We start from the raw sequence: 20,757 nt of genomic DNA, 5'->3' as shown, positions 1-20,757 counted from the left end.
TCCCCACCCCTCTCCACTCTCTCTTTCCACTGGCCACTAAGTTTCTGTAGCAGCAGCAGTATAATCCTCTTCAGCCGCTTTGTTACAGAAGATGAGGTTGCATTAGATGAAGGCCTGCTTTACAAACGTTCATCCGTAAGATGTTGTTGCGTAATGCATATGTTCATTCTTTACAGTGTGCAGAATTTAGTGTGGTGTGAAACTGTGTTATGTAAAGAAACTGCTCGAGACAAGGCCGTAGCCATGGAGTCAACACTGGGGGGGACCAAATCTGCACAGCGTCCCCCTCCAACACATTTTTTGATACATTTTCAAGTATTTAAATACAATGGACTTCCAGTTGATCAAACATAGAAAAACCAAGAGTCAATTTAAGTCCACAAAATAGTAGGATGCAAAGGGGAGAAATAAGAAAAAAAGTCACTGAGAAACAGCGACACAGAGGACATTTTTAGTGTCAATCATGTCCACAAAAATCAAATTGGTCAGTTTGTGGAAAAAAACACTTTTCCTCATTTTGTATGCATCACATCCAACATGAGTTTCAATTTTCAGCGTGGCATTTTGGGCCTACCTGAATATTGGGTGGGTGGAAAAGATTTAAACAACCCGAGTGACCGATAAACAAACATAATCTTTGTTCTGAACTTTATGCTCTCTCTTAGATATAATCCAGAAACTAATCAAGACTGGAGACATCAGATGGAGGAGTTCTTAATCTTACACCAAACAGGACAGATGGCTCCTTAATGGAACCCCAGGGGCCACAGGAGCCCAGACAATACTTCAACATGTGCAGCATGGCCGGGATTTTTTTTTCCCATTACGCACTCATCTCATTTACCTAGAATGTATAAACAGGGTGGAATTAGAAAGCCAAAGCACACAGGTGAAATTCAGTGTCCTGAAAAAAAAAGCCATTTAAGAAAATAAAGGTCAGCACTGCGCTCTTCCACCAGGTGGCAGTCTGTACAAGCATACACTGAATGGTGAATGAGCAGTCGAATGGTTTAAATGGTTTCCCAGTGCCATGTGGAACTGCACAGCAGACAGTTTAGCAGCAATCAGTTGCAACCTGTAACACCAAAGTGCTTGTTTTCATTAAGACAAATGCGTATTTTACGCATTACGCACAACCCAGGAGTCAATTTGGTGCACTTTGCACCGCTCTCACTTTAAACTCACTCATTAGACGCGACACCTGCCCTGAGCTGAACTTTGAGACCCATCAGATAGCAGACTTACTGGAGCAGCAGATGTTTCATCACAGATCAAAAGGCATCGAAGGTGACACTCCTTTTAATTACCTCATTCCCTCGGTGGCAGCGGAGAGGACATTGGCTTCTAACATGCCTCGCTTCACATCCAAGCGTGTTTAGCGTTTAGCGGACATTTCTTTCTAGAAACAGGTCAAACAACACGTTTTTCAACAATGAGGCCGCCGGTGGAAGTCTGCGTGTTGATCCTGTCTCTCTGCGCTCCTGGAATTTTGTACGCCATGAACAACATCCCAGCTCTTCAGGAGTAAGTGTGCTTGCCATGCACTGACTTGATAATTTCACTCTGATCTCGGCCTGCTGTATGGAGGCATCGCACGGTGATATTAATAGGCTTATGAAGCGGCCCACAGCCCGAGGGAAAAGGAGGTTTAGCGAGGGCGTGTTTATCCCGAGGTAACCTCGTTTAAAGTCACTGTTGAGATTCTTAAACCAACACAGAAAACAAGAATCATTTAATCCTTTCGGCACAACGTTTGGGGAATTTAAGGAACTCTTGAAAGTAAACTGCAGTGAGTGTGAAGCTTTTAAAATTCATCAGTGTTTCCTATTGGTCCCTTAAGAGTGCACTTCTAAGTGATGACTTCACTATGGTTTCTTTACTTAAGATCTTGAAAGGTGTACAGAACTTGACCTGTGTTTAACAAAACTGGGAACCTGAATTTCACCAAAGAAAACCTTAAAGTCAGTGAAAAGTCTTTGACTTTGATGTCTAAGTGAGAGTGGGTGGGATTTTGCAAATAAGCAGAGCAGTTTGGGCCCTTTTGAGATTTTTCCCAAAAGAAAATCGTGGAAAGTTTTAGGTTATGGAGTTGATGAAATGGTGTCTATGGTTATCAACATCCCAACCAACAAAGCAAAATGGAGCATTGGTGGTAGAAGATTCCACATAAGTCATTGTGTCAAGTGGAAGGGTATTGATATGACACCAGGGTACAGTGACCTGTTAAACCATTATCCATTCACTTTAATTCTTCAGTCAAACTAACGACCTGTCGCCAGATTTTCTTACACAGTCCCTCTCTGTTTGACAGGGTGAATCTAATTTTCACTAAATGTAAATCATGATCTAATACATTCGGCTACATATCAAGCCTCTCAGATTTCCAAAACTGAAGCATCAGTTTTCTTGCTAGCAGTGTGGACAGACAGATGACCAAATAGTGCGGTTAGAGGCAGGGAGAAACTACTTCATGAAGGCCATAGCCAAAAAGGCAAATAAATGCCCACAAAAGTTTGCAGCCCATGGCATTGCATGAATTATTGAGACCGAGTTTGTTGATCTTTCGAACATTTCACACAGAGGGGTGAAACATCTTTGAATATGTTTTGAAGTCCAGTGGGAGAGTAGTGCAATCTATGAACAACTTTGAATTATATCAAAGCACGGCTAGCATTTTGAAACTAATTATTTTTAATGTTCTGGATTAATTCCGTAATCACTTGATGAATAAAATGTCAGAAATGGAAATTCCTTCAAAATTGATGCAAATTGATGTATGACCTCTCACCTTTATTTTCAGACCTCTTCCTATCCTGGGAATGGAAATAGTCGTCCTGGGATTAGTTCTTGCCCTCCTCCCCTTCACTGTGCCAGACAAGATGAAAGTGGACCCCTTATTCTACGGTACAACCAGACAAACACACACTTCAACATCCACCATCAGTGATATGAAGGTTGTTTTTTAACTGTGCCTCTTTGCATCTGTGCAGTGTTTGCAGAGTTTTGCTTTACCTGCATGGTGGGTCTGATTAATGCTTTAGAGCATGATGGGTTCATCTCTGGCTTCATGGGCTTCTACCTGAAGAAGGTAAAATGACTCACACTGAGCTACACCTTTCCTCTCTCGTCTCAGATGACTTCTTAATGATGGTATGGATTTCAGGCCTTTAAATGTCATAAGTTAAAGGGGACCTTTTTATGCTTTTTCATGTTTTCTGTGCCCTCCTAACAAGCATTTGTTTAGTTAGGGCTGAACTTGTAGTAAGCCTTTGGTTGCATGGCAACTTGTGGCATCGCATGACTGTCACAGGAATTACGTTCGGTCATCAGCGCTAGTGCTGTTAGCTTTATTTACAGGGTGCCCACGGGGTCTTAAAAAGTATTAAAAGTTGATGAATCAAAAGTCGGAAAATTAAGGCCCTTAACAAGTATTAAAAAGTCTTAATTGCGATTTTATATTTTTATGTAGTATTAAATTTTCTTGGCATTCAAGCTCTGACAAAAAGTATCCATGAATGTATAATTTATTTTCCTCCTCGCGACTATTACAAACAACGATGTGTAGGTAGGCACACTCGGACTGCCACTCGGGGTCGTGCACGTACCTGTGTGACATCACGCAATGGCGCACCTCCAGGTGCCAAACAGAGGAGCAACAGACAATAAAAAATCCTTCTCATCTTATCTGAGTTCTGTTGTATGTTTGTGCTCCATAGATTTAATTGCAAACTACAACTGTTTAGTGAGTTAAAGATGCGTTTCTGCTAATGACAGCTTGAAGTGGTGATGAGGTTTTTTTAAGGTTTTTTTTGGAAGGTCTTAAAAAAGTCTTTAAAAGGTATTGAAATTAACCTCAGGATTCCTGCATATACCCTGATTTAGCGATTTGGGACAACTCTGCAGTTTTGTGGAAGTAAGATGGCAAAGCCATCATGGAAAAAATGCTGCATGGCTGTGTGACCCACCGTCATATGCTGGCTCCCTAAATTGGCATTTAGTCATCAAAACTTTGAGAACCCCTGCTTTATCTGGCAGCCTATGCTACTAGGATCCTATATTCCTGCCAAAACATGTCCAGTTGAGTTTAGAAGCTTTTATTGGTGATTTTTCACCATAGAGAGTGCTGTTATTCTCCTTTACAGTCAATGACAATGGTTGCTATGACAGTGCAGAGATGCAGAGAGCGCTGATATTGAAGACCCAGAACAGTGGACCAGTTAGAGCAGACTGGGCTTTTTTGGAGGTTGGCTTAAGGAGACAGGCGCTATAGTGTTTCAGTGTTTTTGTAACATTAAAGCGTGTAAACATGTTCTAGTAGAAGCCTGAAATAGAAATATAAACCTAGAATAAGCATAAGAGTTCACCATTGAAATTCATCATGTGATGCCATCCCCTCAGGGTGAGCCTCATCTAAGTACCGCCTATGCTGTGATGATGTCTTACTGGGAGGGCATCTTTCACTTGGCCCTCTTCTTCACCATCATCCACCGCATGTTCAAAGGGTAAGCTGCAGCATCACCATCACCATCAGAAACCCATCCACTTTGTGTTCGTTGAGCCCTCTAATGAGAGCTGTTGATTTTCTGTCCATGCAGGAAGTCCTATCGTAGCCTGGGGCTGCTGTGGGCGGGCTCCGCGATCGCCCATCAAATTGTTCACATCCCAGGAGTGGTTATTGGTGAGAGCTGCCTGCGTTTGATTCATCACATCATTTGAGTGGGTTTGTGTCTGTTTTTTGTTATTGATGTGTCTGTTTGTGCAGGTAAATATGGATCAAACATTCAACCAGCCTTTTGGAGGAACATCCCCTTCTTTGTGTTGCCTTTCTGGGCGGCCTCGGTGCTCTTTAGCAGACCCAGAGAGATGCCACTTGTCACTGCAGACAAGGTAAATCTCAGCTGTTAAGACTTTTGTGACATTTTGTATATCTATAGAGTGGTGGCGTCCAACCCTTTTCCTTATCGGATTGTTTTATTTGAGCTATTGTCAGCAGACTGAAGAGGTAGAACTGTGCAGCATTAATCTTTACAGTCGGAAAAAAGCAAAGGTACAAACGTACAAGAAATAAAACCGCATGTTGTGAAGCAGACATTTGTTATTTTTAGCCCCCTTGTCTGGGTACCAGCCTCCAGTTTGAGAACCTCTGCCATAGAAGAATGACAAATATGTGCTTATTTGCTTGCATGATTATATCACAACCTGACTAATGATGGATTTCTGAGGCTGATGCCAATATTGGCCTGAATTTGTGAGCAATAAAAATAGAGTAGCCAAATATATTATTGGTTGTTTTTTTGTTTTTTTTAACCTAAACGCATTTTGTCCCACACGAGGACGTAAAAGGGCCCTGAAACATCAGTCAACGGTCAGCTGTTGTTTGATATCGATATTTATTTATTTATTTTTTAGTCACTGAGCTCGTTAGCAGAAATGGTTCGTAATTGTTTGTTATTGCTCGCTAGCTCACGGTACATATCATTTATTATTTCAATGCTGGGTTGTGTTGTTAATGTGCTAACTAGCAAACAAGCATCTTGAATGGATAGTTATTTCCTCTTATGCAGGCGCAGAATGTACGTGCTAGTTGGCCATTAGCTGCAGTCTTTGCCATGTGTTTGAGTGCAACTTTTTGGCAACATGAGGCGACTCAACAGTCTGCCTTTTTTGCCAGTCTGGGCCTTAAAGGGAAATTTCGGTTTATTTCAACCCGTCTCCTATCGTCCTAAATTTGTTTCAAGTGACTAGTGACATAGAAATAATAGTTAGCATGTTAGCCGTTAGCCTAGGGGCGCATAGTAGCGTCATAGCGACATAGCAGCACACCGGTAAGGTAAGACAACACGTTTAGATGTCGTTTTCTATATGTTCTCTGACATTTATCCTAACGATATGAGGTGGTCTTTGTGGAAAAAAAGCTTGTTCAGTGGACTAACTTTGCACTTTAAGTATGCCCGTTCACTTAAATTTTAACAGGTCTGACGCTACTAATGCGCCCCGGCTGTATCTAGGCTAACGGCTAACATGCTAACTATTATTTTTATGTCACTAGTCACTTGAAACAAATTTAGGATGATAGGAGACAGGTTGAAATAACCTGAAATTTCCCTTTTAAAAGAGCTGTGATAAAGATTTTTCTTGACCAACACATAGACCATACAGCTTTGTGACAACACTATCGCCGCTATCACCTCCATATGAATATAGTGCAAAGTGGCGGGGATTAGCTAGCCACTGGGATACACACTCCCATGCACTAACATGGACCGTCTATCACAACAAAGAACAGAGAAGCTCAGATCACAGCACAATCAGAGGGAGCGCAACTTCATTCTCTGGTCAGGACACTATTACTCCACTGTATCCTTACATAGCAAATGCTTGTTTTCTGCTTTATTAGTGTTCTGAATGTCATATACAGAATCTTTAAGTGACTGAATGTATGGTACATGCACCGAAATTTTTCCTTTGTTGACTAGATTTCAATGGAGCAGAAGAAAAGCCTGCTGTCTCGACCTGTTGACCTGCTTCTGTCTCTTGTGTTACTCGGAGCAATGGCCTTCTCTGTCTTCAGAGGCTTTGTGAGTAAAACTACCTGTGAGCTTTTGTATTTATATCCAGCATTACTGCTTCTGAATGAACTCAGCGAGACATTGGGTCACATGTGCAGTATTGCTAGTATAACTCGCTCCTCCTGCTCTGCTCCAGGTGGTGTTGGACTGTCCTCTGGACACCTGTTTCACCTACATTTACCAGTATGAGCCTTACCTCAAAGACCCAGTTGGCTTTCCCAGGGTTATGGTCAGTCTGGAGAGAAATACACCAAATTAAACTAAACATACTAAATGCTTTTGTTCAAAATGCTGAGTGATCTTTTTGTGTACCTCTCCTGCAGATGCTGGTGTATTTGTTCTATGCTCTGCCCCTGCTCACTGTCTTTATCTATGGTCTGAAAACACCTGGTTGCACCTGGATGCTGGACTGGACCATCTTCTTCGCTGGGGCCATGTCCCAGGTAACTGTTACGTCTTTGCTGTTATTAATATTCCTTGAAAAAGCAAAATACAGCATAAAGCTGACTTCCTCCTGCTGTTCTCTCAGACCCAGTGGTGCCATATCGGAGCATCTCTGCACTCCCGCACTCCCTTCACGTACCGAGTCCCAGCAGACAAATGGTGGCCTGTTATCACCCTCAATGTGCTGCTGGCTTCTGTGCCGGCTCTTCTGGCCCTACGCTGCCGCACTAACCCCGCTTATTTTATGAAACCTATTCCCAAGGGACAGAGCAACAACGAGAAGAAGAAAAACTAGACCACACACCAGCCACAGACTGTCGAGGAATACTTCACGCTGTGACAAGGCTAATGTTTTCTGGGGACTCTCTTTGGCGCACAAACTGCATTAAACACACAATTTTTCAAGCTTTAACCCAGAGGAAATCTAAAAACGTTACTCTCTGAGTCAACTGTTCAGAATCAGTCACCTCGCACAGCAGCAGCTGCAACAGCACTCCCTGCATGGACTATTGGACCCTGATAAGAAGGCTGTTGATGGGAGTTGAGGACTGTGATCAGCTTTCAGGTGACTCATGTAGATACCCAGTTGGAATCTTGTAACTGGATCACAGTTTGGCAACACACGACTGGAGAGCGACAGTCCTCATTATTCTTGTTTCTGAGCAGAAATCCACATCACATCTCACAGCTTGAAGTTTATTTTTACTGATCTAATATCGACAGTCGGTGGAAACGATCAGAGTTTTCATTGTTCAGCTGAATGTAAGAAGAAGATACACTGAATGCTGTGAAGGCTGAAGAGTTTCTGTTAGGGGAAATAATAGCAAATGTTATTTAAGTGGAGAATTTAATGAAGGAAATACACCACCTGGTGCCTTTATATTGTGCAAAATATTTGACGATCCTACATTATGTCACCGCTGCCGCAACTACCTACTTACTTTCTGATTAATTGTTTGATTAATTTAGTCTAGAAAATAATGAAGAATATCCATCACAATTTCCAAAAGCCAAAGGTGACATATTCAGATTGTTTTGTCTGACCCAACAGCTCAAACCCAAAGATATTCAGTTTACAATTATATGAAATGGGGAAAAAAAGCTGCAGATCCCCTCACTGGAGAAGCTGAAACAGTTCAAAGCAGTCGTGTGTATCAACTAATAAATTATTCGCTATCAGCTCTAGTTGTAACTGAATCTTAGAGAAGTTTCCATGTTTCATAACCCACTTTATTTTGTACAATAAAAACAAACGGAGCACTGAATTGGGCTTGTTTTTGTATGGGGTACAGATTATTTGAGTATTATCTGTGAGTGCCTTAGCTGATGTTTGTCTGCACTTTAAAATAATAAAGTTGTCATTGTCAATATTGTCTCTGGATGGTGATGTCATCGTGCCCTATGTGCGGTGAACCCTTAGGGTGAACTGCCGGCCCACTTAACTCTGCTGAGGCTGCTGATAAGAGGTGAACCCTGGATTTAGGTGAACTGTCACACACAGCAGCAGCACGAATGATCACGAGACATGTCAGTCAGCCGTCCATGGCTTTGGCAATTGCGACATTAGGAAATACATGAATGAATAAAGCAATTTAACACGTTTTTGCAATATGGCAGAGGAGAGGAAAGTAACAGAAAATCAGCTTTTAGACAAGTAGAAAAACACTAGGCATCCAAGTGGTTTTAAATGAAAAACAAACAAAAAACCAAGATAACAGAAAATGTTAATGAGTTTCTTGTTTCTCATACGGGGCCAGAGGGGCTGCCTGGACTTATTAAAAGTGTTATTAAATCCAAGATATCGCCCTAAATTAATCCCGTTCAGAGATAAGCAAAGAACCACAGAGGGAGGAACCTTAGATTGACTTCTGTGGCTGCAATATCAGATTCAAATCAAACTGTAATTCACCAGAAGAAAACTGGATGGTTATTTTGACAGCAGGGTTTCTGTTGGTTTGTGAGTCATTCTGGCAAACAGTCTTCTATGTCCTACTCACCTGGTGGGCCATCCTTCTCTCTTAAAATATTCTGCTCACAGACACAACAGAGATGAGAAAATTGCCTTGTGAAGCAAACAGGATGAAACTATTGCTGGCTGTGTAGAGTGCAATATGAAGTGAGCAGCAAAGCTCGGAAAGATAAAGCCAAAATAAAGGGGTTTGATCAAGTTTCATCTGCTGGGGTACCAAGGTGACACGATAGAAACAATCTCTAAACACAACAGCACTTTCCTGTCTCAAAGTAATGGATTATGGGACCTGTACACACTCCACTACAGCAGAACTAAAGTCCACAGCCATGCTGCTGGCTCTGTGTGAGGCTAGGAGGTGGTGTTTTAGCTAAATGCTAATGCTAACATGATTATGCTAACACACTGATGTTTATCAGCTTATATCTTGTTCACCATATTTGTTTTAGGTTGCTAACATTTGCTAAGCGGCACCAAACATAAGCTACATTCAGCTACCTGAATGCTGTTATGTTGGACAAATTAAAGTTTTGACCTGATGGTGACGCTATGGTTGGGAAAATGGGGGAATCACATATGTAATAATTCATACTGTAAGGGCAATTAATCTTTGTACCAAATTTTATGACAATCCATTCAGTATTGTTGAGATCTTATACTCAAAATAACATATTTCCTCATAGTGGTCAGCCAGGTATCACCAAAGTCAGAGTACTGCAGCAATGACTTTAACTTTTTTAGCTTAGCTTTTTTGCCTTTTTTTTTTTAGATAGGACAGGATGAGTGTGAGTGGGAAAGAGGGAGGGGACAACATGCAGCAAAGTACCAAAGGTTGGAATTGAACCAATGGCTGCTGCGGCAAGGACATAGCCTTCGTACATGGGGTGCCCAATCTACCAGGTAAACTAGCCTACTGGATGCCCCAACGTTTTTTGTTTTTTTAATTGTAGAAAATAAGCTCTATGGCAAACTAAAGTTTATGAAACTTGACCTACACTGTTTGTACAGCAACATTTTTTTTTTTTTTTACAGATGAACACAACTTTTTTAAAAAAGGTTTTAAGAATAGATGCAAAAAGACAACAATTAGGAAACGGGGCCCCTGATTGCCTCTGATATTGGCACATTTTGCAATGACAACTGTCCCATAAGTCACTATAAAGCACACCAGGGGTTCCCAGCTGGTGGGTCATGGTCCAAAAGTGGGTCACAGGTCCATTCTGAATGGATTGCAAGTGACCTGCAAACATGTCATGTTTGTAAAAAGTTTTTAAGTACACTGAATTTCCAGCACAGAGCTTTTATTTTGAAGTGCCATTTCCTGGTATATAGTGAGTGATTAACAGACAGCTACTTGAGAGAGGCAGTAAACTAGCCTGACAACATGTCCAAACACAAGTATGATGCTGAATGTATTAGACTAAGATGGACTAATGACTAAGGAGAAGTCTGGACCCCGTTGCTGGACCAGTTGGGAACCACTGCAGTCCACTACTGCTGCCCCAAACCTTCCCTTGGTGGGGCCCCTTCCAGCTACTGTAGGACAGCTTGGGCCTTAATGAGCGTCTTTGACTGGGATCATCACTGCGAAGATGCAATTGCCAGAAAAGCTAATGTTAGGCTATAAACGAACAAGATGTAGACCATGATCGCATGACTTCATCACCAACACGAAGCTTCCAATTTAACTACAACTGAAAAATAGCCTATCTACAATTTGGAAAGTTTGAATATAGTTTATGAGAGTGTGAGTATGGACACAACAAAACTGTAATGGAGGTGAAGGAGTTTCCGTGTTTAGCACGAGGGAACCAAAAGTCTAGAAGCATTGAATATTTTCTAAGTTTAAGGACTGCAGCACCCTCTGGGGACCATGAATATCTACCACATTTCATGGTAATCCATCCAAAATATTGTAGTGCTAAAAAAAAATGCGCATGATAAATGCTTGAATTGAAAAATCAAATAAAAACAATCAGAAGTGCTGTTGTTCATTTTTTTCACTTTATTAAGAATGGAATACAACAGCAGGACAAAAAGTCATAAGAACACCAAAAAAGTGGATGACCGATCAAATATCAAAGGGACCAAAGACAAAAAATAGTGACATTCTACCCATCATGTAAATATATAGCCGTGCAAAGATTGAAAGATTTAGCAATTCAGATACAATCAAGTGGTTATCTCAGAAAGTATTGTATAATCCCATCCACACTATCTATGCCAACGGGACATATTCATTAGCTGAGAGTGCTTATGAGGTTGGGAGGGGGGATCTATTTGATTAGACAAGGTCCAGCTATTGATCAGGGATCAGCCAATAACAAACACCACAATATTTACAATACAGAGATTAGTGGCAATCAAATGATTAATTTAGTTTATTGTTCGTTGTTGGACTTATATACTGGTATAGAAAAATGATGTTACATCGGCTCTCTGCAGTATAAGTAAAAAAAGAAAGCATCTTCACTAGCAAACAATTCATAATAAATAGTAACATAACACAAAAACATAGCAAATATTAGAAAAAAGCATGTCAGTAGAATAAAACAGACCAGCTATTCAGGTGCTCTATGGAAAAAAGTAACAGCTACAGTACACATACAAAAAGCTCAGGGTCACCAGGGACTGAATGCTATCTTGCATCAATTACATCTGTGCTTTGTAAACAGAATACTAGGATGAGAGTCATTTTTCATGTAGAACAAGCAGACCTTTGCAAAAAAAAGTGACTCCACACTTTTCTAAGTTTCTCTCTTACATGCATACGCTCACACACGCTCACACACTGCTGTCAGTCTGACAGACCGAGGGAGGGTTTTAGTTCATATACAGGAGGAGGATTTACTGTACTGAGATGTTATGGAGGGAGGGCGTTAATAAGAGTTAGTGTTATAGTTAGTGTTCGCATGGACCTCGGTTAAAGGAAGCAGGAAAACAAAAAGAAGCATCAAAACACCCAAACTCGGGGATATAGAGGTTATGGAGATAAACTGTAGAAGCAGGAAAGGAAATGAGGGTGATGTGAACTACTGTCTTTATTTATGGGCCATGGTTAGCACCTAGGCATTGCAGATGTTATATTATTTGGTTCAGTAGTAGCTGTGTGTGTCCTCTCTGGCCTTGTGTCCCTCTCCTCCGTGTCTCCTGTGGCCGCGGCGTTCGTTGTGCTGATTGTGGTGGTGGCGTCGGTACCGGTGTGATCGCCGGGCTAAAGGAGGGAAACAAATGGGTTTTATGTTGTACATATACTGTGGTAGATACACAACTAGGTTCGTTCAAATATCTTGGACTTTGGATCGACCCAGAACTCTCTTTTAAGCCCCATATTCACTTTATTATTAAAAGAGTGTCTGGTTGTCTGAGTCACTCTATCGATCAATTAATTGTTTCACATTTCAGATCAGGAAAAGAATAATTTCACAGTTACCTATCATTGGTTATACTGACATTGTCTATCAAAACACATTTGACACTCATCTTAAACCCTTTAATGTATAATTCTCTACATCGCTACGCTGTTAGGTGTCCATGTTGAGCTCATCATTGCTTCATGTATGAATCAGTGAACTGGCTGCAGCCTAAATATAGATGGCAATTTCACTGGATTCAATTCATTTGCAAATGTGTTCATTTCGATTGCCCCTCGTATTTGAAACAGTTTTTGACTCCATGTAATTCCTCATATCCACTCAGACATACGCAATAACCCTTTACCTTTGTCCCCGGTATTTTCAAAGAAGTTGGACGAAGGTCTTTCCAATACAAAGCTCCATCTGACTGGTTTAATAATCTTCTTTTCTTCAGATCTGCTACCTCTTTCCGCTGCCTCAGGACTTCCTTATATTCATATCTCAAAACAACCTGCTCATGTTTTTAAAATGTCATACTGAAAACTGCTATGTAACTATTAGAGGTCATGATGTCCAATTCTAATTTTATGTACACCAGCTGAGGGCAGGGGGTGTGGGTGGAAGATGGTGAGCAAGATGTCTGTATTTGTAGTGTATGTTTGTGATGTAATGCAGTTTTGTCTGTATGTTTTTGTGTCTGTGTCTGTCCTTGGAAATGAGAAGCTACAGTTCAAGGGGTTATCCTTTCAATAAATTCAAATGTGCACTGTCAGTTTACATCCACTTAAAGTGCCTGTTTTTGCTGCTGACAGGCTCAGATGATTATTTTAAGTATCTGACAATATTATGGAAAGGACCCCACAGAGATAGATGTCTTGTTAAAGAGTATGATCCTTGTCGTCTAACTAGAAAGTGCCTCAAATTCGCCATCGTCAAAACCCACCAGACTCCATTTAAATAAACAGTAATTTTATCATCACAAAACTCACTTCATTCAACCTCAAAAGAAACAAAATAAAACTCACCGAACCATCTTGGTTTGTATTTCCATTGTTCCAACAATCACCAACTCTAGTTTGGTTAAAATAAATCTTAAATTCGCCCAGTCAGATGTGAAATCATGCTGGTTCTATATAAGCTAAAATTCCTGTTTATTTAAATGGAGTCTGGTGGGTTTGACGGTAGTGATTTTGGGGCTGTTTCTCAGCTGAAAAGACACAATCTTACTCTCTGTAGGGTCCTTTCCATAATGGTGTCAGACACTTATAATAATAACTTTTAGTGGACGTAAAAGCCAATGCACAAATGCCCCGAGTGGATACACTGCAGCCTGTTTCATTTGTCCAGATTGGACCAATTTAAAAAATCGTTGTCTCCAATAGTCACTTAGACACAAAAACATGTATATAGGGGCCACTTTGAAAAATACTAAGTTACCCTTTAAATCTTTTTTATAACATTTATAAAGAATTGTGGCCAGTATGTAGTGACAAGTGAGTTTAGTTAATTCTAATTTCAGTGACTCAAAGGAATGAATCACATTTTACTGCTACACTAACTGTATTGTACACTGCTCTGAATATGAGCATCATAACACCTAAAGACCAGTAATGGGGCTACATACAACCACAAAGCCAACATAAACAAATTATTTACAATGACAACTTTGCAAAGGGTTTAAAAGGTTATCAGATGAGCAATTAATTGATTACAACTGATTAAAAAACGAATACTGATAATTTTTAACCTCCAACCACTTTGTAAAAAAAGAGCGTTTACATGCATGACACATGACAAAGGATCAAAATGGACACTTAACACTTACACTTTGTGCAGATGATCCTGGGTCTCTCCCAGCTCCCGTCAGCCCGGCAGCGAGCGGTGGGGATGTGGCGCTGAAAGAAGCCCTCAGAGCACTGGTAGCGTACCACTGCATGGATGTCATAGTGAGATCTCCGCCGACCTATCAAATGGGCGTTCTCCACTGCGGGCGGGGTCCCACACAACACTGCAGAAAATCATCAGATCAAACTGTATAAATCATACAGATGAAGGTTGGTATATATTCAGCTTCTATCTCACATAAATCCTGAGATGTATATGGTGTCAAAAATCTAAAATTTGTATGACCCTCGGTATTGAAAATCCCCGTATCATAGCTGTCCACTTATTATGCATCTGTTATATAAATAGACTACAGCAAAAGAGACAAATATTTGTACGCTGTCCATATTGCTCTGTTCTGACCAAATTAAATTTTCAAGGCACAATATTGTGGATGTGTTTGACCTGTAGATGGCAGCCTTGTTGCTGTGTCTGAATGTTGAGCATAGCTGTGCTGAGGCCAGAAGGAGGTAATGGGTCTCTGCAGTAGACAGGGAGTACAGCCAAACCACAGAGCCACGAGCCCACAGCCAGACAAACAAACACTCTTAAACTACTTAATCCTTTTCTCCATGTCCTCTTCCATCTTTATCTAATTCCTCCTGACCATTCTCCGTCTCTGCAGTGCATCCTGGTCTTTAGCTTTTCTTTGCATCCTACAAGCTCACTGCCCTCACACTGAGGCTGTCTGAGTCGGGTCACAGAGGGAAGGTGTGGGAGAGTGTTAGGAGAGGAATTTCAGATCATATTTGTGAACAAGACGGTAATTGGCAATAACTGCAACTAACGCTTCTGCTGTCTGGACAAGTGTAAGTGAGCCCCGAGGAGGGAGACGGCAATAAGAGGAAGATTGAGATTGATATTGCTCTCAGAAATCAATACAGGTTTGAGACTGAATCACAATCTTCACTTAAGATTGTGTTCGTCGTCTTTTTCTTTTTTTTCTTTTTTTTTGGAGCATCTGCAGCTGTGGCCTTTAAAGAGATATCTTGCCGATTTTCAACCAGCTTTGTATCATACCAATGTGGGTAGTATGTTGAAATGAACTAGGGTAAACTTCCCTCCATCTTGCCAAGACTCAGATCTCCCTGCGTCATCTGGCAGATTTTAGCTGGCTCTAGGGTTGTTTAGGGCTGTTTCATGTACGCCTGCCACCACCACAGACACAAAGAGTATAGAAGCAGATTGAGGGAGAGCCATCCCCCTCTGTCTCTCTCAAACTCAGATCTAACTGTAAGACTAGGCAGCACTGATCAAACATAAACCAAGATCCTGTAACTGTATTGCCTATTTCTCATCTAAATTGTTTTTGGAAACACATGTTAGTGCACTGTTTAGCTGTATTATGAGAATCTGTGAACAGGAAGTGGGTACCATACTGTAAAAGCGGAGGCTGAAAAAAATGAGGTCGAACACTGAAACTAGCCAGCACTGATCAAATATAAAGCAAGATTCTTTTAGGGGAGAGTGCCTGTTTCTCAGGGTGAGATGGCTGCGCCCTGAGATAAACAGAGTTCAACTTTTGGAACACAGCAGCATACACTGCATGTCATGTGATGAGAAACAACCAATCACAGCCAGATATCTTTCCCTTCATCTGTAAATATTCAGTCTGTGGTAAATATGAAAATGTTGATCATTTTGATGCAGAGTCCTCAGAGCTTTTCATCTGTCCCTCGGATGATATGCCTACACACTAATTAACAGCGCCTGGAGGAAGATCAGCTCTGCACTCAGGATTTCAGGTAAACAGGCTATGATATGGTGCTTGTTAAGGTTGCTTAGCAACCTCAGATGCAACCTGCTGCTGCACTCTTGAAAGCTGGCGATCATGTGTATGACCTCTTAAGGTGTTTTCTCACCTAAATATTTTCAGAAACACATTTTAGCATATTCTTTAACTATAATATGAGATCATTTGTTACCAGCTGGCTGCCATATTGTTTTTCGGACAAGCCAAAACCAAATGGCATTACGTCACCCACCTGCACAAGAGTTTATTGGTTCAGTGCAGCACAGTGCATTCTGGTAGCTGCAGGTTTTCTACCTCTTGAACAGAAGCGGCTGCCACAGCCCTTTTCTCTGTTTCCTCTGGTCATGTAGCACCAGTTTCATAAGTATTTGTGTCCTTCTGCTGCATAGACAGTTCAGTTTTATGAAAACTGTTTCTAGCAGTGAAATACTTCTGTAATGCAGAAAGGGTGCAAGTGATATGAAACGACTACTGAAGTCTGACCAATCTGTTCTGCATTAAGAGCACAAAAACTGATGATGAGCAGTGATGACTAACAGGTGGCCAGCTGGTCAGAAATAACACACACGCAACCACATTGTATAAGGACAGCAAAAAAAAAATCTTTCCTCGTGAAATGATTGGGCTTTGATTTGCTGACAAAGTCACACTGGACCTGAACGTGTCAAACAAGCTTTTGGTGTGCTGTTTGGTTACACTGAGTCCGGCAGTATTTCAGTACCTGTGCCTTTCTTGCAGATGTAGGGCAGGTTGTAGTTGCAGGGCACGTCGTTCCACTTGCCGTCCTCATGGGCAATGGTCACCACACAGTCCTCCCCACCCGCAAAGAAGTTATCCGGCTGGCTCTCCCTCCAGTTCTCATATACCTGCACGACAGGAAAACAACAGAATTCAGCTGCAGTTGCTTTCATTTGTCAGCACCATCAGACTGGGAGGCTCCAATCTTGTTTAAAGCAGAGATGAACATTTTAAGAGGAAATATGAAACATGAAATCTTGCACATAAATGGGGACAGAGCTTAAATTAAAATGCTAAAAATGAAAAGCTTTGAAGGCCTTGAAAACAAATTTTCTCTTTCAGTTTCTTACTATGAGCAATTGGGTCCTCTGTGAATACAAAACTTTGTGCCAATGTAAGAGCAGTTTTGGCTATTCCACAAGAGATTCTTAATTTGTGTTTTTCTATGTGCTCTTCTCAATGGTTTGAAGTACTTCTGCCCAGCTCAGGATTTAGCAACATTTTAGTCACAAATCTGGTGCCATTTGTGGGGTTGTCTGCTGATGTTGGAAGGCTGTCTATCAAATCCGATCAATCATTCTTGAGTGTTATAATTTAATCAATAATAATTATAACTAAGGATGTTTTTTCTCAATACTTTAGCTTTGATTATTACTAATTTAGTCATTAAGGTAATCAATCAAAGCTTACAAACTTTGATTTTCTTGCATGCCTCCACAGTGAATGAAGAATCCAAAACAGAAAATCCTTGATAAATTGAAGTCATAGGGGTTCACGTTTAACAACAGCAAAAATATATCAAAAAAGCCTTTTACAAATTCTCACACAACTCATGCAGTACGATCCAAGTCTCATTTATCCAGTCTTACGCTCAGTACTACTCAAACAGATGCATTTTTGTTAAAACCTCACTATCTAAAACTCTTCAAAGCCAGACTCCATTGACAAAAACTGCAATTTTACATCGCTAAACACAGGAGCTGCTAGTCTATGAATGCCCGATCAGTTAGTTTGTTTGAGTTATTATGTGACCAAAGTGTTTTAAAGGGATAGTTTAGATCAGTGGTTCCCAACTGGTCCAGTCACAGGATCCAGATTTCTCCTTAGTCATTAGTCCAAGGTCCACACAGTTTAATATATTCAGTGTCTTACTTGCATTTGGCCATGTCGTGGTTAGCTAATTTGGTGCCTCTGTCAAGTAGCTGTCTTTTAGTCACTCACTCTACAGCAGGAAATTCAGGCACTTCAAAATTAAAGCTATGCACCAAAAATTCGTTGTATTTCAAACTTGACATATTCGTGAGTCACTTGCAGTCCATTCAGAATGCACCCAAGACCCACTTTTGGACTGCGGCCCACCAGTTGGGAACCACTGATTTAGATTTATCAAGGTCACACAATAATCGAGGCAGCCGTAGACCACCAGCTCCCGTGTTCTGTGAGTTAAAATGATTGTTTTTGTCAATGGAGTCTTGCTTTCGGCCCCCTATGACTTCAATTCATCAACAATTCTCTCCATTTTTGGATTCTTCTTTCACTGTGGAGGTATGCAAGAAAAGGTTTCTTCCTGAATTCAGTGTAACATGTGGTGAGCAACTGATATTCAAATACTCAGTTGGGGGGTGAAGTAATCCTTCAAGTCTTTGTAACTGGAGTTGACGGCTTAATTCAAAACCGATCACTGACCAGATCGTTGCTGTCAGTCCACTGAAAGTCCTCCTCCACTGTGCGGTCATTCAGACCGATCCAGGCGTTGTCATGACCAAGACCTGTAAAAAACAACAAGACAACATGTTCTCGCTCTTGTCTCCATCTGTTTGAACCTGTTCTTCGCCCTCTTCATTATTCCACCTTCTATGTCTGTATCTCTCCATTTGTGCATAATGTTACTGTGACTCACTTCCTCGTCTTGCTTTGTCTTCCCTGCATCAAACAGTAGAATAACAAATCCACAGGACTATGGAAATAAGATAAATTAACTCTTAGTTTTTATTCTGTTTCCTGCCTCAGTTTCATGCACAACACCTTGTCTTTGCTTTGAATAGATCAAGATTCAGCTACATTCAGAAACCTTGACTGAATTTGTGTCTTTTATGCTGGTTTTGCTTTGTGAATATTTGTACAAGTGTGTTATGTGGAGGCTGTTTAATAAAGAAATACACACATACCATTGATAAACTCCTGCTCAGTAGCCGAGATGATGCTACTGAGGTGGGCACTGTGCTCTCTGCAGTCTTTCTCTGCGTCCTCCCAGGTGTGTCTGTGGGTGAAGTACCTGTGGGACAGCGCAGTGAAAGTGGATATAAAAATACATATTTCATGCATTACGCAGCAAGACAACTTTAAATGGTACAGAGCACTGCGGAGAGTATATCACAGATAACTCCAGGGTATAAAAGAGTAATGCAGAGAGATGAGGCACCTGTGGTTGCAGGTAAATATATTTATTTCAACAGCACAGTTTTTCATCATTTCTACCTGTAGCAGTGGCCGTGGAACTTTCGCCAACCGTGCTCACAACCTTCTACGTCTGTGAAGATGAAGAGAAAAGAGGAGGGGAAGTAAGAGAAGCTGAAATAATTTCTTGAAGGGCACATGAAAGCGCAGTTAAGTGCGGGAACACCAAGTAAGATAAAATGGTCTGTATAAGATGGGAGGAGAGAAGAAGCTTTTTTTAAACCGAGCGTTGCATCCCATTTGGCAAATAAAGACTAAAATATATGACTCTGGCATCTTGAGAAGCTAAATACATGAACTGTAATTACACAGGCTCGTTTTCAATTCACAGCACATGTGGCCCTCTCCCTGCACTATTAGTATTCATTAATAACACCAAAGCCTGTGGATTCATTTATAACTGGAAAGGTTAGATATTCATTAATTCTCATTACTACTAGTGCAAGGCAGGGACACACACACACACACACACACACACACACACACACACATAAGGAGGACATATCTGGAGCTGGAGATGGCTGAAACCAGTGAGGTGATGAATCAGCGCATGTGTGCACGTTGGTGTGAGTGTGTGGTATGGGACGTGATAAGCGCCACCTACCAAACAGACACACGTGTGTTTTGCCTCATGCTATGTATGCATATTATGGGCTGCCGGCCCCATATTGGTGGGTTGATTGCTGTCGCAGGCCTCTTTGATTACCTCATGCTAATCCTGATCTGATTGTCTTTGATATCAGATCACTTCCATTTAACTATTTTGTACTGTATTTAACAACACTGCCATCTGCCTGCGTGTTTTCCCTGGCTTGTTTCTGTGCCCTCCCATCTTTGGTTGTGACTTTTATTTACTCACTTATTTAATATACTTAAGCTTAGCATTAAGACTGGAAACAGGGGGAAACAACTGGCCTGGCTCAATCCAACGTTCACAAAATCTGCCAACCAGCACCTCCAAAGCACGCTTTATTTGACTTGATGTCTTAATTTTACACATTTTATTTGTGGGTTGTCCCTTTAACCCTGCTTGTTTTTATGTATTGTCTTATTTCCCTCTTTCCCATTTTCTGTATCCTACAGAACACTTTTTATATTCAGTTTCGGAAAGTGTTGTATAAATAAAACTTCAAGGATGAATTTGCTTTTGCAATAAATTCACCGTCATTTTGTGCTCTACTTTGTTTAAATTTTCAGCTTAGGCACTGTTGTGGTACTGGTACCCTTTTTAAAGTGTTGTTTTAGCACCAGCATCAGGAAAAAACTCAAACAACACCCAACCCTGAACAAAAATCCACAGAACAGCTTTAAACTTCGTACAATGCATTATACAGTCACAGCAATTTTCTTGAACCACAAAAACACCAAACACATATCTTGAACATATGAGCCTGTGTGCGTGCACTGTATGCAGGATACTGACTGAAAACTGATGCCTGGAAAACAGTGTGTCTATTGTCGTGCCTGCAGGAGTTTCAGTCAGTATCTGTCACCCTGCAGCCCTGTGACACACACAGATACACTGTGTCTGATAGCTGCCAAGAGATGCATCTCTGTGATACAGTGTTATGACATACAGCTGTAACA

The 20,757-nt window shown here is 41.0% G+C and overlaps 2 protein-coding genes across 2 annotated transcripts in view; one reads left to right on the top strand and one right to left on the bottom strand.

The window, feature by feature from the left end:
* Window positions 1–1,062: 1,062 nt before the first annotated feature.
* tm6sf2a (transmembrane 6 superfamily member 2a) lies at window positions 1,063–8,361 on the top strand. Its single transcript, XM_049599094.1, has 10 exons — window positions 1,063–1,524; window positions 2,801–2,904; window positions 2,991–3,088; window positions 4,399–4,502; window positions 4,596–4,678; window positions 4,763–4,887; window positions 6,477–6,578; window positions 6,706–6,798; window positions 6,893–7,012; window positions 7,099–8,361. The coding sequence occupies exons 1-10, from the start codon at window positions 1,433–1,435 to the stop codon at window positions 7,306–7,308; spliced, it is 1,131 nt and encodes a 376-aa protein (XP_049455051.1). The 5' UTR covers window positions 1,063–1,432; the 3' UTR covers window positions 7,309–8,361.
* Window positions 8,362–11,013: 2,652 nt separating this feature from the next.
* The window catches only part of LOC125902179 (neurocan core protein-like), a 63,450-nt gene continuing 53,706 nt past the window's right edge, over window positions 11,014–20,757 (bottom strand). The window contains exons 15-20 of the mRNA XM_049598342.1: window positions 19,192–19,243; window positions 18,882–18,988; window positions 18,400–18,482; window positions 16,697–16,841; window positions 14,164–14,346; window positions 11,014–12,196 (exon numbers count right to left, since the gene is read on the bottom strand). Coding sequence (XP_049454299.1) covers window positions 12,078–12,196; window positions 14,164–14,346; window positions 16,697–16,841; window positions 18,400–18,482; window positions 18,882–18,988; window positions 19,192–19,243 — 689 coding nt within the window. The 3' untranslated portion in view covers window positions 11,014–12,077. The remainder of the gene's footprint in view (window positions 12,197–14,163; window positions 14,347–16,696; window positions 16,842–18,399; window positions 18,483–18,881; window positions 18,989–19,191; window positions 19,244–20,757) is intronic.

This window comes from Epinephelus fuscoguttatus, linkage group LG15, assembly GCF_011397635.1.
Source record: "Epinephelus fuscoguttatus linkage group LG15, E.fuscoguttatus.final_Chr_v1".
Classification (NCBI taxonomy): domain Eukaryota; kingdom Metazoa; phylum Chordata; class Actinopteri; order Perciformes; family Serranidae; genus Epinephelus; species Epinephelus fuscoguttatus.
The sequence above is the reverse complement of the archived record's forward strand: the minus strand, read 5'-3'. Positions and strand labels throughout refer to the sequence as shown.